General features: G+C 49.2%; 1 protein-coding gene across 5 annotated transcripts in view; it reads left to right on the top strand.

Annotated features, from left to right (window-relative positions):
* Positions 1-16,981, top strand: part of NBEAL2 (neurobeachin like 2) — a 196,494-nt gene that overhangs the window by 92,045 nt on the left and 87,468 nt on the right. For all 5 annotated transcript variants that reach the window (XM_075062154.1, XM_075062153.1, XM_032770619.2 and 2 more), the window contains exon 3: positions 2,783-2,947. In XM_075062154.1, coding sequence (XP_074918255.1) covers positions 2,783-2,947 — 165 coding nt within the window. The remainder of the gene's footprint in view (positions 1-2,782; positions 2,948-16,981) is intronic.

Below are 16,981 nucleotides of genomic sequence, written 5' to 3'. Positions count from 1 at the left end.
GATACTGGTTTGATCTTGCCTCCCAGTTTTGCCCTGACCTTCCTTTCTCTCTGCCATTATAGCCCACGCTCCCTCTTGTTTCCAAACCATCTCCCAGGTCTTCATGTCCCCCACTTACCTGGTGCCTAGTGCTGTGGTTCCAGGCTCCACATGGTCCGTTGGCCTGGACTTGGCTGAGAAGCTGATATCTGTCTGGCGAGGGGGAAAATGGCAGCTGAAGGCACCTGCCCGTGTCGGGAGAGGCTCTTGCTCTCCAGTGAAGTGGCCTGTGTAAGCTTAATACCATGCAGCGTAGACAGTGTGGCACAGACGTCACCCCCGGTCTATGGCCTGTCACTAACCGGGGCCTGGGAGTTATCCTTTATCTCCCTCTCCCCAGCACTGTGCCCAAAACTCACCAGACCCAGTCCACTTCTTTCATGTGACATCTGGTGGGTCCTTCTTTACCACCAAAGTCCGTGGTGGCTTTGGCACATAGGGTATTTAGTTTAGCTGTCGTGGTGAGTGTCCGGTAATCAGATTTCAACTTTCAAGAGTCCAGTAAAAGAGGCCTGCAGCCGCCCCTGAAGTCAGATGGGCCGTTATTGAGCACTGCTGACATTCCTAGAACTATCCAGTTACCACAGCTCTGAACCCACAGATTCTGGGTCAGCGATCAGTTGCAGTTGTGGGATAGACTGTGCCATGGGGGACAGGGATGCGTATATGAGGAAAATATCTTGATAGGTTTCAAATATTGGAATTGGGAAAGGTTCAGAAAAGGGCAACAAAAATCATTAAGGGTATGGAACACCTTCCATATGAGGAGAGATTAATAAGCCTGGGACTTTTCAGCTTGGAAAAAAGCCGACTAAGGTGGGATGTGATAGAGGTCTATAAAATCATGACTGGTGTGGAGAAAGTAAATGAGGAAGTGTTATTTACTCCTCATAACACATGAACTAGGGGTCACCCAATGAAATTAATAGGCAGTAGGTTTAAAACAAACAAAAGGAAGTATTTCTTCACACAGTGCAGGCAGCCTGTGAAACTTGTTGCCAGAAGATGCTGTGTGAAGGCCAAGACTGTAACAGGGTTCCTGGAGGACAGGTTCATCAATGGCTATTAGCCAGGCTGGGCAGGGATGGTGTCTCTAGGCTCTGTTTGCCGGAAGCTGGGAATGGGTGACAGGGGATGGATCACTTGATGGTTACCTGTTTTGTTCATTCCCTCTGGGCACCTGGCAGTAGCTGCTGTCGGCAGACAGGACACTGGGCTGGTTGGACCTTTTGGGCTGACCCAGTGTGGCCGTTCTTATGTTCAGATAGAGACAATTGGTTGTGCTGCTGCAGCCCTCGCCTGTTAGGTGCAAGCTGGGAGTGTCAGTGCATTGGTGGTGACCATGCCAGAGCTGTTCTCTTACCCTAGTACAACAAACAAAAGTAGAAATTTCCTTTAGCTGCTGCCTGCTCTGCCCTGGTGTCAGTGACCTACTTTGTGTCTCGTTTGCAAATAATAGCCCAGGGCAGGTTTTGCATTTAAGCTGCGCTTGTTTCTGGACAGCAGTCACTCGAAAGAATTGGTTGCTTCTATCGTTCTTGCCATCTTTGTCCCAGTGCGACCCTGGAGACTCCACTTTGGATGAAGCTACACTGGACCAATGCAATCTTATTCTGGAATAAACATGACCCCATATGGAGTTATTCTGGAATAGCTTTTGTCCTTTAATGTGTCCCCTGCCTTAATCCGAATTAACTTGCACATGTAAACGAGTCCTAACAGAAATGTTTGTCCTAATCCCTCTCCCCCAAGCCCACAAGGAGTGACTTCTGTTTCCCTCCCTTTCAAAGCTAGGACATGTTGGCAGGGGCTGGAGAAAGATCCCAGTGGTTCAGTAATCACTGAAATGTCGGAAGGGACCTCAAGAGGTCATTTAGTCCAGTTCTCTGCACGAGTAAACTAGACCAGCCTTGCCACGTTTTTCTAACTTCTCCGTAAAAACCTCCAAAAAGCTAGAGTTTGCACTACCTCCCTTGGACGCTTATTCCAGTCCTTACCTAGTCTTCTAGGTAGAGGCTTTTCCTAATATCTTACCTAAATCTCTCTCTGCTGCAGATTAAGCCAATTTGCTTCTTGTCCTACCTTCAGTGAACACGGGGAACAGTTGATCACCACCCTCTCTGTATAACCACCCTTCACACATTTTGAAGACTGTTAATGACTACGTCCAGCCTTCCCGTAGCACTTCCTACCTGTAGATCTTTGTGTTGGTACAGGGGTGTGGGTCAGGGTGACTCCCCCGCCTCATGGATGGAGGTGTGTGTGGGGGCGGAGAATGAAGACGACAGAGCAGAAGTGATTCCGAGAGGGGCCATAGCGGGGCAGGACTTGGACTAGAACCCAGGAATTTGTTGCCAACCTCAAGCATTCCAAAAACCATGAGTCGGAGCCACGCAAAATCATGAGACTTAGAATCCAGCACTCATGAGTTTTTTCCCGCCAGCTCTCTTTATTTTTGAGACCTGGTAGGGGTCACACTTTCAAGCCTCTTCTCTGCCACAACAAGGGCTAGACCCTTTACTTTACTTTTTTTTAATTACAGCTGAGATTTTCCTGGAATCCCATGACTCCCAGAGTTGGGGCTTGAAGAAAGACACCAAATATTGTGAGACTCAGGATTAAAAACAGCCCAGTGGCAGCATCTCCACCCTCCCAGAATGCCTTTGCTGGGGGTGCATGGGAGGCTGGGGGTGCCAGCTTTTAGACTAATTGTTTTGTTCCCTCTCTTCTCCCCCACCCCCAGGCCAGAAGATTCAGTCTCTGAGATCCCGCTGCTCCCATGCGACGTCCTGCACGTACTGAGCCAACAGCTGGCGCACTGCGTAGCCCAGATTTCCCGCGAGGAGGCAGCCGAGGCGGGCCTTGTCCAGGCGCTCCTTCACGTCAAGTTCTTTATCATCATCTGCAGGTAGGCTGGAGAGTCGAATCATTGCTCTGGTGGAGTCTGTGAGAATGTAGCACCTTCCCGCTTGCAGGCCTCAGGAGTGGATTCTGCTTCCCAAGCCCTCCAGAGGCAGGAATGCAGGGCTGGGCCCCAGGATTTTGTATGTACATGCCTCTAGCAACCTGTGTAGTAAGTAGTGGCTCTTGTTTTCTAACCTCCAAGGCACAGAGAGGCTGGGTGGCAGGTCCAGGAGTCAAACTCGGAGGCAGGGGTAGAGCTGGGAACAGAATCCAGAGCTCCTGGCATGCAGGGCTGTGCTTTGGCCACAATAACCAGCCTCCCTTTTGGTTATCCATAGTGGAAAACGAAATGGAGTTACCCATCCGGCTGACCCCTACCTTAGCCAGGCCTCGGACCCAAGGAGGGCTCCCAATCTTAGCTAGCCAGCAAGGAAACCTGAGCCCAGGGCCTTTGAGTCAGAGCATGGCATAGGGTAGAACCGTCAAGGAACAAGTCACACAGCAAGTGTGTACATGCATTCGGTGCTAAGGCTGGAGAGGCAGAGCGGGGGCTGTGAGGCTGACCTGAGGGCATGTGAGAATTTCAGCGGGGCTGGGGAATTGGAGAGGCAGAGGTGGCAGAGTGATGGGGGGGAAGAAGGCGCTCTCACTAATACCTACATCACTGGGGGCAGAGGGGAAGCAGAGAGACGTAGTCTCGTAATGAAATAAACCTGTTTGCTTCCTGTCATCCACGCTGACCGGTGTCCTAGTGGGGCCAGCTGTGGTCAGTCAGTTAGGGTGAACATCAAAGAATGGGGCAGCCAAACCTCCAAAAGCTGGTGGATATTCCAATACTTAGGATGTTTAACCCTTTCTAGCCATGTGTCACGCCCCCAACATGAGTCTCGTGTGGAATGGCGAAATTAGAGCTCCTGGATGCACCTTAAGGACCTTCCAACATTGATATGAGCTGTGTTTTACACTGAATTCTTTGTAATGCCAAATTATTGATGCCTGATTTGGCCCCAGCCAAAACCTTAGCCCATACTTTGTGCAAGACTTTAGTGATTCCAGGGTTTGGTCTATGTGTTAACAGAGCCATTAAAGTTGTTTTTTAAAGAGCACTCAGTCTGGCATTCAGCCATGAAGACTGTGAAGTGTTGTATCTCAGTTTCCCTTTGTGCACAGCAGTTCAAGCTAGTGGTGTTTTTTTCTGCTGTGTACAGTTTTTCATGATTAGATACAGGGACTAACTGTGAAATATCAGTATCACCAGGCCATTTAACATAGTGTGTGTTGTTGTGTAATGAAACAGTATAACCATGAAGGCTTTTACAGCATAATGAGTTCTTACCTATCACCCCCAACACGTTCAAGGGTTTTTCCCCCAAGATCCTGCACGTCGTACGTTTTTACAGTTCTTGGTGTCAGCAACAAGTTAGTTACACTCATTAGTAATAACATCAGTTTTATCACATGTGTACATTTAGAATTATTTTGGTCATGCCAAGCCTTTGGTTTAGACAAATCATTCTTTAGGTCAGCTTGTTCAATATCCCTTTTGAATTTTCACAGCTTTTTCTTGACCTCAGGGTCTTCCTTAACAGAGGCTTTCAGTTTAATCACTTCCTTGGGGTTTTGGTATTTTAGGATTAACCAGTGACTTTTATTTGCAAGGTGTAATCCTTCCCTTCTTCCCTGTCCAGTAGGGTCAGAGGGCATGGCTACACTTGCAGATGTAGAGCGCTTTGAGTTAAACCAGCCTTTGTAGAGCGCAGTAGGGAAGGCGCTGCAGTCTGTCCCCGCTGACAGCGCACTGGCTGGCCACATTAGCAGCTCTTGCAACAGCCACAGAGAGCAGTGCATTGTGGTGGCTATCCCAGCATGCAAGCAGGGCTGGCTTTAGGAGGTGCGGGGCCAAATCGAACAGTTTTGATGGGGCCCCAGCAGGGATGACAAAAAAAAAAAAAAAAAACGTAAAAAAACACGTGGGGCTTATACTTACCGGGCAGTGCGCCGAGTCTTCGGCAGCGCTTTGGGGCAGGTCCTTCACTCACTCCAGCTCTTAAGTGGCACTGAAGAACTTGCCTTCGAAGACCCAGAGCAAGTGAAGGATCCACCACCAAAGTGCCGCCAAAGACTCGGAGCACCGCCAGGTGAGTAAAAATTAAAAAGGCGCCTCTAGCCAGGGAAGGGATTCTCACTGGGCATGGGGCCCTCTTAGGCACGAGGCCCAATCCGGGGGAATTGGTGGAATAGGCCTAAAGCCGGCCCTGCCGGCAAGTAGTTGCAAAGTGCTTTTTGAATGGGGGCGTGGAGTGGAGTGTGACGGGGAGTGTGGTGTGTGTGCGTGTATATAGGGGGAGAGAAAGTGGGTTTTTTGGGGCTGAGAGTGTGTCAGCTTGCTGTCTTGTAAGTTCAGACAGCAGCAGACCCCTCCTTCCCCCTGCCTCTCTCTCTGAAACACAGCATTCCACAGTAATAGTTGCTTTGTCTTGGAGCAGATAAGCAGCTGGCTGGGCAAATCCAAAGCAGTGACAAAAGTGGCCACTTGAAGGGATTCCGGAGGCTGATCAGAGCACAGTAATGCAACACCTCATTCACACTGATGCTGGGGCACTCCAGCGGGGGCACATCAAACGTTATTCTTCTCGCCGAGGTGGAGTACCAGGAGCGCTGTAGCCATGGAGTCAGAGCGCTCTGTGTGCCTTGCCAGTGTGGACGGGTAGTGAACTAGGGGGCCCAGGGCTGCTTTAATGCGTTGTAACTCGCAAGTGTCGCTAAACTCTAAATCTGAACTCTTTTGTGTAACATAATCCGTTGGCTGGCTGGGTGCGTTCTCTTTGCTAATGGCTCTGCGGAAGTCTTTCTCCTTGCAGCCAGTCAGGTAATTTACATCAACGCAGACACTAGCTTGTTTACTGGTTTTCAGATCCTCACACTTGACCAGTTCCAAGGCTGGACTCTTGTCTTAAAGAGATTCTATCCATTTTCACTAACAAGTCTCCCAAACAAACTGTTACTTTCTCTATACAGTAATTAACCCTGAGTTAACTCAATCAAATCACTTCCACACCCATCCGTTGCAGCAAACCGCTTGCAAAAACTACTCTGAAGGTTTTTCTCTTCAGGAATCTTTCTAAGCAACAACCCATTTTTCACAGAAATTCATGTAAGTTGCCACGTATTCGCAGGGGCGAAAGGAAATGCAGGCCTGTTATTTACCAGGCTGCACGTGGCAATAGACTGTAGAGCTAAGAGATGCAAGGAGAGTATGGGCTACGATGCAAACTGCAGACACACACACAACTAAAATTAATCAATTTAAAGTTTTAGTGGGGCTAGTTACAAGGAGTAGGGGAGCAGCGTATGATTAACTAATAGAGTTAATAAAACTTAAAACACACACTGACTAAAATATCTACTAACAATATATATAAACAAAGATGCAGCATTTAGTAATAACTGATACTTACAAATACAAACCAACGCATAACGACCGGCAAACGTAGAGACTCTCTTTGAAACACGTGAGCTGAGAGAGAGGCTTCGAGGTGATCAGGCTCAGTTACGGGTGTACACAGGATACACAGGATTCATTTTTCTTTCTCCTCTCCCTGCCTGCACATGGCAGGCCGGCCTAAAGTACCTACTACGACATCATAGAAGTGTCATAGGGGACGGGGCCCAAAACCTGTGTGTGTTCATTTCTGATTGGCACAAGCAAAGTTTACACGCAATAGGGAGCAGGTGCCTAAAAGTCTGGCTTCACCCCCAAAGGGTGAGGAAATGCATATTGTTTTAGAATGCGTTCAACACTGAATGACAAAGAAAGAGGCCAGGCAATACGGTATGGGCAAGTTCTACAGGATGCAGACAGGAACTCATCTTAACAGAATCTTTTAAGCAACAACCCATTTTTCACAGAAATTCTTCCTTACGCTTTCACTTAGGGTTTGCTCTAAAGAACATTTTCCTGAGCAACAGCGGAACGCTTTGGGTTTCACTTAATCCAGATCACCTGTCCATCAGGAGATTTTCACAAAACCCCTTTCAGGTAAACTGCTAGACTTCAGAGTCCAAGATTGAAGCATTCTCTTCTTGTTACAAGTTTCCACACTGTCAGTGGGAACATAGTTAAATCGCCTTCATGCTTTCCTTGTGCCTGGCTATATCATCACCCTGATCAGACAGGTTATCATATCTTTACCAGCAACAACTAGCAATAGGCAAAATAGAAGCATCAGACTTTTGTGGCTGGAGCTAATTATGACATTGATTGGATGCAACCTAGTTACAAAGTCGTCATCCCTAGCAGACACAAATTTAGGACCACTTCCTTCCTGGCTTTAGTTGTATCAGAATCACGCTGAGTCAACTGATAAATTTCACCATCATTGGCTAACAGGCTTTTCTGTCTGGTTTATAGACAGAAAAGAGCTGGAGAAACATTCCCCTTTAACAGACAAACAGCTTGGGATATCCTTTCCTTTGTCCCAGCACACATGGCTATTCACAGACAACTGCTTGGAATTAGGTAGCTCCCTTCATAGGCAAGTCATTACCCCTACCAGACGCAGGAACATTTCTTCACTGTCACAATTCTCCACATTGGTAACAGATATGGTGTAGGGATACTCATGGTGCAGGGAGAGAACGGTTTGGGGTTCATTTGCCCGGTGTGCGTATCCCCAAATAACCACACCGGAGTGGAGAGCTAGTATTACTTATTTGATCCAAATAAGGTGCACCGGAGATGCAACTCTCAAATCATGCACGAATTACTATCCGTTGCCATGTTTATATACCTACTTGTTTACAGAGATGTTCACAGGTGCTACAATTCATCATTTACATTCATAACTACCGGATCTTTTAATTAACTATATCTTAACATGATCACATGTACTTATGCTAGCTAGCAGACCTAAGAATGTAAACTTCTGACCCCACGCCATATTGCCTAGTTACTTGGAGCTTTTCTCCCCCCCCACAACACTCACGTTCCGCTAACCTGGCCTTCCCAAACTGCTGATTAGACAAAGCCATCAGCTCGGAAGGCTGTCTATGCTCATCTAAACTTTCTTTGCCTTCCCCTCCCTTAACAGAGAGACTGCTGTTTTCCACAAATACATCTTATTACACTGAGTTACTTTAAGCCCCTCACTTTTACTTGAGTCAGACTTACTTTCACAAACTTTACTTGCCAACAATCCATCACTCACCAAGACTGTACCCCTTCCTTCCTCAATTAGGCTTTAACCTGATTGCCAACTTTAGTTTGCTCTAGAGAAACATTTTCCTGAGCCTTATCTGGTGCCAGATTCATTCTGAGATACCAGACAGACACTCAGAAATTTTTTCCACATATGCGCTGCTGCTTTGCACGGACAAACAGCCATCTTCCTCAGACAAACATTTGGAGAAACCCTCCATAAGCCAGTCCTTGCCCCAATAGACACAATTTCAGGATTATTTCTTTCCTGTGACTAATTTATGTCAACCTGACTGAACAAAGCTTTAATATCATCCCCAATCAAAAGATCCTTAGGCAAGAACTTCCTTACAGCAGCCATAACTTTGTGTTTAACACCATTCCATTCAAGATGGATTCTGGCTAAAGGCACACTTATAGTGAACTCATAGAGGATCACAATATTCACACTCTAATTTGGTAAGTAATCTTCCTCTTTGACAAGATCTGCTTTAACATGAATGATGTTAGAAGCTGTAATTTGCCCTGAACAGCTTTTACCATTGACTTTTGTGTTCTCTGCACAAATTACGGGGTTACCTTCACCTGAGGTCCCAGTAAAAGCATTTACATAAAAGGTGGCCGTGTTGGGGTAAATTTGGTTACGCACAGACAACTGCTTGGAGTCAAACAACATACCAACATTGTTACAAACTGGATAGATTCTATCCATATCTTTGCTGTTGAGAGGAGCTGGCTTTTCTGGATGATACAGTTCCTTTATTCTCTTGAGTTGGAGGTTAAGTCTGTCCATTTCTGCCTTAGCTTCTAGTTCCTGCAATCGAATATATGCCATTCTTTGGTCACGTTCAAAACCCAGGCGTTCTCTTTCAGCAGCTTCTCCTTCCATTTCAGCTATTTTTTGCTTTTGTTTGGGTTCTAACTGCTGATTTCTTACTGCGAGCATTTTTGCTGGGTCTGCTTCCTTATCCCTGGCAATTAACAGATTTTTCGGTTCCTGCTCTGGGGACCTTTGCTTAAAATACAACAGTCTCTGTAAGCACAATTCTTCTAGGGTTTTCTGTAAGGATCTTGATCATGGGTCATTCACTGTAACTTATTTTTACCCCCTAAACTCTCCAATATCAAAATTAAAATTTGACAAGCGTGTGTTTCTGATCCAAAAATCCAATTAACGGTGGGTAATGTGTATCTAAGCAGCACTATGCCACTGTGACCAGGGTCCCAATGGGGCCAGTTGTGGTCACTCAATTAGGGTGAACTGCAAAGAATGGAGCAGACAAACCTCCCAAAAGCAGGTGGATATTCGAATACTTAGATTCACCAGGCCAGCATAAAACAGCATCTTTATTACCTTACTGGTTACTCAGAAGTCCAAACACCACAGTTCCCTTAAAGTGATCCAACCTCCAGCCTCCATCTAGGTACCCACACCAAATATGATGAAAATTTCTGTAAATCTCATCATATAAAAGAAACGGTTCTACCAATCCCAAAGGATCAGACACATTACCTCCCAGGTTAATGAATGTTTAAGATTTTACCCAAATACACGCCACAGCCGATTCTTATTAACTAAACTAAAATTTATTAAAAAACACGAGAGAGAGTATAGTTAAAAGATCAACATACATACAGACATGAGTTAGTTCCTTTAGGTGCAGGTTCATAGCAGAGATGGTGAGCTTTATGGTTGCAAAGATTTCTTTCAGAAATAGATTATAGTTTATAGTCCAATGTCCAAATATCACATTCAGGGCTTACCGGTATAACTGGGACCTCAATCTTGTGACTCAAACTTCCCCTGGAGAAGCTTAAGATCTGAGATGACAGAATCAGGACCCAAGGATCTTGTATACAATTTCATGTCCTCTTTGAATTGGGAGTTCCAAGGTAATTAGGATGACTTTGAAGGAGGTCCATCACTGGTACTCAGCTATATGAATTAACATAAAACCATTTGCTTGTTCCTCCCCCATTCACAGATTATTCGCTGTGCATTTCAAAGAGAGATGAGTACCGAGATATCCCCTGTTTACGATTCATTTAAATGCTAGGATCTTCTTTTGACCTCTGATCAAAATACAGCATAGACAGGGACTGTTGACTCTACTCATATATATGTAAATACACAAAAACACAAACCACCTCTCCCCACGTCTTCTGTGGGTTATTTATTTTTCTAGCCATGTATCACACGCACAAACCAAGCGCCCCCTGCCTGGTTTTGGGGGACCTGATGAGGCAGAGCCCTCTCCCCCATAGATGTGCTGGGGGGACCGTGTATCCAAGACAGCAGGTCGTATGGTTTCTATCCCCATTCTGCTTCCATGGAAACCAGTCCACCATCACTTTCAACATCTGTGTTTTAAGCTCAGAAAAAAGACTCTCCCGTCCCTGCAGCCCCTGCCCTCTCCTGCCCCGCCCTCAAAGCGGCCGCATCTCCATTGCAGCTGCCTGCAGACAGGTTTTGGGGACCTTCTCCTTTTCTTAAGAGGCACCTAGTGTCCCTCACTCCTACAGCGTAGATTTCCACCTAGTGCCCTGTCTACTGACTGTGTGTGCTGTAAAACACCACTCGAGGCAGCCCGCCACAGATCATCCCGTGATGAGTAGGACTTTAACCAGAGGCTGACGTGAGAAGGTAACGTCCCGAGTCCTGCTCCTCTCCTCTGCATCCTCCCCACAAGCCAGAGCTCCCACTACAAGCCCACCTGTGGGTTTCCATTGCTCTGCAGCCTTGGGATTCATGCATTCAGGCAGACGTGCCCGGGCTTTGCAGGGCTTGGAAGCGAGAGAGCCTTAAAGTGTGCGGGTCTGAGTTTTCCTCAGTGTGTTGGATTTGGGGTAGAGTTGGGAGGGTCCTGGTGTCATCTACCTCAAGCCTAGTTTCAGATCAAAATGATCCCAGGGCCTCTGGCTAGTTCCTGCCTGTGGCAGGTAGCCCTCAACCCTGGTCTCCCCTTCTCCTTTCAGAGCATGAGCTGGTGGTTTTTATTCTGTTGCTAATTTTTGTGGTGAGACCATCGTGTTCCTTCAATGGTTACCAGCCTTGGCAACACCAGGATGTGTGAAGCCTTTAGCTTATTTTCCCGCTATCTAGCCACCCTGGCCTTTTGAAGTGGGGAGGGGGGACGGCTCGACACCATGTGGGGATAGGGGAAAGTACTGGGGTCTGTCTCAGTTCTGCTCGAAGCAGAGGAGCAGGAGTTGGGTCCCTGTGCCCAAGAGTCTCATGGCCGGTTACCAAAGGTCTGTGTCAGCGCTGGGTGATAATGGGGTGCAGCGTAGGTCTCAGCAGCCTTATCTCCTGGAATTTCAGGGGCCCAGTCACTGCTCGTGTTTTGGGTTGGCCAGAGGGTGGAGAAGGGAGGGATGGCAGAAGCAGCATGGGGGCGGGGGAGCCAGGGAATGAGAGAAGGAAGGAAGGTAGCTAGAGGGGAATGCAGGGTGAATGCAGAGGATATGGTGCTGTCCAGGGACTTAACCTCCAGACCGCCTGGTTCCCCCAACACCAGCCATCCCCACCCCCAACTTCCACTTTGCCGAGATGCTGAAATCTGCCAGGACAACATCAAATGTTGCTGCACCCTTAACAAGGCTAGGGGCAGAGGAGGGGCTTTCCTCGGATCAACCCTGCCAGAGCCCTTGATTCTGAGCCAGCCCAAGTCTCTGCTGAGACAACTTAGTTTGACTTTTTTTTCCCTGTTGACACGTTATTTCTCAGCGACTCCTGCCCAGTTGCGGCGTGTGTGCTGCACTGTCACGTTGCCCTGCTCCCCCGCCTTGCCCGGGAGAGGAGTCCGTCCTGCTTCAATCCAGTGTCAGGGGTAGGTTCATGCTGGAGAGATGCTGGAACTCGTTCATCCTTCGAATCCTTCACCTTGCAGAGAGAAACTTGGGCACTAAGAAACACCTGGGTCTTACTCTGATCTCTGCTCTGCTGGGGGTGACGGAATTGATCCTGGTGTGACCTGAAAGCACAACTGGACTCCCTCCTTCAAGGTGCCCCTGATGTCCTGCAACGTCCTGCTTCGTTCAAGAAACGTCTCCAATTCCCAACCCTCTCTTGCTGCCTGCCTCCCTCCCCCAGCACTTGCAGTCTGCGTGGTTCTTCCTGCCCAGGTCCTCCTCTGGTCTTCCATGGCCATAGGATCGAAGCTCCTTGCAATCATGAATGGGCTGTCAGTGCCCCCAGGAGATAGGCAGTGCTAGTATTCCCCATTATGTACACGGAAACTGAGGCACAGAGGGAGTGATTTGGCCATAATCACACACTGTGTCGGTGACAGAGCCAGGAACAGAACCCAGTCCAGTGTTCTAGCCTCTAGGTCACAAAGTGCCTGGCCCATCCGTCTGACCCGTCACACAGAACATGCTGCAGCAGGTACGGTCCCTGCCTCAGCTCAGCAGGTAATGCAGCACTGAAGTATTTAGCTTCACAGCACCCCTGAGAGGCAGGTGCAGTGTTTACCCTTTCTACCCTTGGAGCGACTGAGGCACACAAAGTGACTTGGTTAGGCTCCTCCAGCACTTGCCTGGCAGAGCTGGGGGTAGAGCCAGGAGTCCTGTCTCCCAGTGCTGCACGGTAACCCCGAGTCTGTCCCTGCCTCGCTGACAGAGCCTTTGCTAGGGGGATGCAGCTGCTTGAATTGTCGGTTTCTCCCCTACATCCTCCCCACAGCAAGAGCAAGGGAGGATCCACATGCTGGCTCGGGAGGTGGGCAGGTGCTGGGGGGGTTCTGTTTACTTGCCATCGAAAGGGGAAGTGGAGCAGCCACTTCAGTGCCTCTCTCCTGACTGTGGAGCACCGCAGCTTGTCCCCCATCCTGCCCGCTGCGGCTGCCTGCAGTGCTTAATGGGAGCCCCGGAAGTGCTGGGGGAGCACGTCCAGCTTGCAGGAGAGCAAAGGGGACAAGGAACGGGGAGGCGGGCTACAGCACGTCTGTCCCCACTCTGGTGCCCAGCGTGTTAAGATGCCTAGCTAGTCTGTGCTGTCCACTTGGGCGGATGATGAGAGGAAGGATGGTCTGTGTTTACAGCACTGGACTAGGCTCTGCCACTGACTCACCGGGTGCCCTGGAAGTCACTTAATTGCTCTGAGCCCTAGTTCCCCATCTGTACAATAGGGTTAGTGGCTCTTCCTTCCTCCCACACTCTACCTTGTTTGTTTAGATGGCATGTTTTCGGGGTCCATGTATTTGTGCAGCACCTAGCACCGTGAGGCCCCCATCTCGGCTGGGTGTCAAGAGCTACAGTAATACCAGGAATGGGCTATGAGCAGAGAAGCAGCCCCACTGACGCTCAGAAAGGGGCCTTGCTCCTGAGGCTCCTATCAGACAGCCCTGGTCGTCTTGCTGGGGGATGAATGGAGCTGGCAGCCGTCAGGGGAGGGAAGAGACTAATGTGGGGTTTGCCAGGCTACTTGGAGTTTGCCCTCTTAGCTGCGTGTGGCTAACAGAAGTCACAGGAGTGAAAACCTTGTGCATTAGATGCAGGTCTAAGTGGGAGGATCTTTAGCATTTGCGCTTCTGTCTTTACATCAGCATTCCTAGTGTCCTCCCTGTTGTAGAGCGGGAAACTGAGGCACCCAGCAGGCAAGCGACTTGCCCAGACCCACATACCATGTTGGCAGCGGAACTGAGATTATAACCCAGGTCTCCTGGCTCCCAGTTCCCCTATTCATAGCAGCTAGATGAGCTTTCAGTAGCTAAAAATGACGCTGTGGTAAAGTTTCTCACTTCTCCCTGTCCCGTGTGCTGGTGGTAGGCTGGCTTTGTAGGAGATGGTGACGGTGGGATATTGGTTTTAGGAGATGCTGAATGGCTCTGAACATTATTGCCTTTGGGAGGGGACTCAGATAATTGCCCTGGTCACTTCCTGTCTCTGTCTCTCCTTAGCTTTCTATCATCCCCAGAAATGAAACATGTCCAGTAGGTCTCTTTCAGCCTTTGCATCCTTCCCCCAGCGCAGCCTCAGGATGGGGATGGAGGCTCTTTAGGAGAGAATGCTGATCCCCGAACGTGAGTGCTAACCTTCACACCCGCTCGCCGTCTGAGGACGTGGACACCTGGAGCGGGAGCTGTCAGGTCCAGCAGCAGGAGCCAGACCCTCACTAGCTCTGATCAGGCTAGCGCGCTGGAAACAGAAGCGTGGTCTCAGCAGCGCAAAGGGCTCGCCCTTCCCCGTACACTCCCGTCTGAGGCGTTGGGCACGTCCTCGTGCCACCTCTGCTCTGCGTCTGTTTTCAGCACGCAGGGCTGCTCAGTGCTCGCGTGGATGTGGCTCCAGGAGCTGGCGTGGATATGTCCAGCTGGCAGTGCGGACATCCCCGAAGACACAGCAATTGTTTTGTTCTTTCTTCCATCGTAACTTGCAAATCTTTCCAATTCCTGGTCAATTTAAATGATCGACAAATGAACAAATCAGCATTCCCGTGGCCTTACAAATCTCATTCTTCCACAGTCTAGTACAACTCTCCATTAGAAAATGTTCTTTGCTAGTGATTTCCTCCTCCATTTGGTCCTACCTGTACCCCTTGGTCCGCCCTCAGTGAAGAGTGATAGCAGCATTACTGTTATGTATTATGGCAGCATGTAGAAGTCCCAGTTGAGATCACAGGCCCATTGCACTAGGAGTTGTGTGTGAATCTGGTAAGAGACAGCTCCTGCCCTGAAGAGCTTACAGCGTCAATGGAATAGACAGGAGGTGGAAGAAAAGGAATAGTATCCCCATTTTACAGATGGGAAATTGAGGCATGGAGATTTAGGGGCGTGCCCAAGGTCTCATAGTGAGTCTGTCCCAAGTGTCATGGCTGGGGCATGTGCAGTGAGGACTAGTGGGTGGAGCTGGAGTCTGGGGCCTGAGACCCGAGTCGCAAGCTGGAGTCAAAAGTCAGAGCTGGGCTTAGAAACCAGAGAGCAGGAGCAAGGTGAAGGAACAGTGTTGTAGCAGCCAGCTGGAGATCTGCGTAGGTGCGTGCACACTCTCTGGATGTCCCCTCCAGATTTTAGTAGTGCACCGGCACCTATCGGGCCCTCTGTGGGCAGCACATCTCGTGAGGCTTGGGCCCATGAGGTTCACAGCCCGTCAGTCGTCGATCTGCCAGAATGGTCAGGTGGCAACGTGGATGTGTCAGCCACCCAGGCAGCAGCAGATCCAGCTTCTAGCCTATGGATCCTCACGCAGACTCCCAGTTGTGGGCCTGAACCACAAAGGCCATTGCTCCTGCAAGGGAGTCCTTCTTCCTTACACCTATCACGTGCAATTTTGCTGGCATCCTTCGTCCGCGAGAGACGGTGGGAGTTGCGACCTATGATGTAGATGGTTTGCAATGTATGTATGTGCATGTAGCCAGTTATTCTCTCTTCCTCCCACTTCCCCCCTGCTTAATTAGTGCTTAGCTGGGTTAAGAGACCTGCAATTCTTCTTAATCATCTCAGTCAGTCCCTGATCTCCTCAACCACTTTCTGGTGAACTCCCTCTAGTTGGGCTGTGAAATAAGACTTGGAATGGGGGGGTCACACCTCCTTGGATGGCTGTGGAGTCCCTCCTCCACCCCTCCCAATACTCCCCCCAGATGCGTCTGCCATTCTCCGCACTCACATGGGGAGTCCTTTTCATTGCTTTTGAAGAGTGAAGTGCAGCGTGTCTCCTTTCTGCGCCTCCCCTCCCAGCCTGTGAATTTTGGATATTCCTGGGAGGAGGCTTTGGAAACCCTTGTTTTCTCTCCCTTCCTGCATTCCTGCCTGCTGGTGCCTGCCGTCTGCCAGCCAGAGATAAGGAAAGGCTGATAATTGACTCGTGTGTGGGGGCCAGGGCCTCAAATTCAACCCGGTAACTTGGGAGACTTGGCAGCTGCCATCCTCATTAACTGAGCTCTTCAGGGTCCCTTTTGAAGCATGATTCTGAGGAGAACCCATCCACCTGCCTCCTCCCGAGTCTTGCAAAGGCTCATCTCTTTCCCCCCTCACCCCCAGAACGGGTGCTGCCTTTATATTTAGCTCTGGAGACAGGCCAGTTCTGAACAATTGGACTTGTGTGTGTCAGGATTTGTGGTTTGTTTGTGCAGACCAGTGACGTTCACGCTCTGGCTGGGCTGACCTGCTCTTCTCCCCCCTCTTAACCATTGGAGGGGAGGATGTTCTCAGCCAGTGCGGTACCCCTTCAGTTCCCCTCAGCAAGATCAGGCTCCATCACCTGCCTTGCTCTCCACAGCCAGCTGTGGGCTTTATCTTTCATTACCCCAGCACAGCCTCCCTTCTAAGCTGCGGCCAGAAGGGCTAATTGGCAGCAGAGCGGGAGCGGGTCCCAGTGGAAGTTCTGGCCAGCTCAGCACTGGGGGAAGTGGGTGGCAATATTTATCGAACTTCAGGCTTTTTGGCCCAAAATGCGGGCTTTCAGGAGGTTTCTCAGGACCCCAAAATTCAGAGCATTTAGCCACACTATGGTCATTGTTGCCCTCAAATGCTGTGGCTGGAGAAGCAGCCATGATGGGGATGCTGGACTGAACAGAGGGAATCGAGAGACTGGTCCTGCCAAGAAGAAAGGTCTTGACTAAAGCTGGTTGGGGCAGAGAGAGGAATTTTGGCAGAAAATTTAGTTTTTCTTGGCAAAAATTTGAAATTTTAGGCAAAATCCAAAAGACCTTAAATTCTGAAGTGCTGCTGCAATACCTCATGGGAGTTATACTTTGGGTGACTCACACCTCATTCTCGTCCATGGGGCGGGGGCCCCCTGGGTGGACTACATCTCCCATGAAGCAACATGGTCTCTCATCTTGGTCCGGGGAGTCATGCATCATGGGAGATGTAGTCCAACCAGGGAGCTCAGCCCATAGAG

Source organism: Chelonoidis abingdonii, chromosome 2 (genome assembly GCF_003597395.2).
Source record: "Chelonoidis abingdonii isolate Lonesome George chromosome 2, CheloAbing_2.0, whole genome shotgun sequence".
In the NCBI taxonomy this organism is placed as follows: domain Eukaryota; kingdom Metazoa; phylum Chordata; order Testudines; family Testudinidae; genus Chelonoidis; species Chelonoidis abingdonii.
The sequence above is the reverse complement of the archived record's forward strand: the minus strand, read 5'-3'. Positions and strand labels throughout refer to the sequence as shown.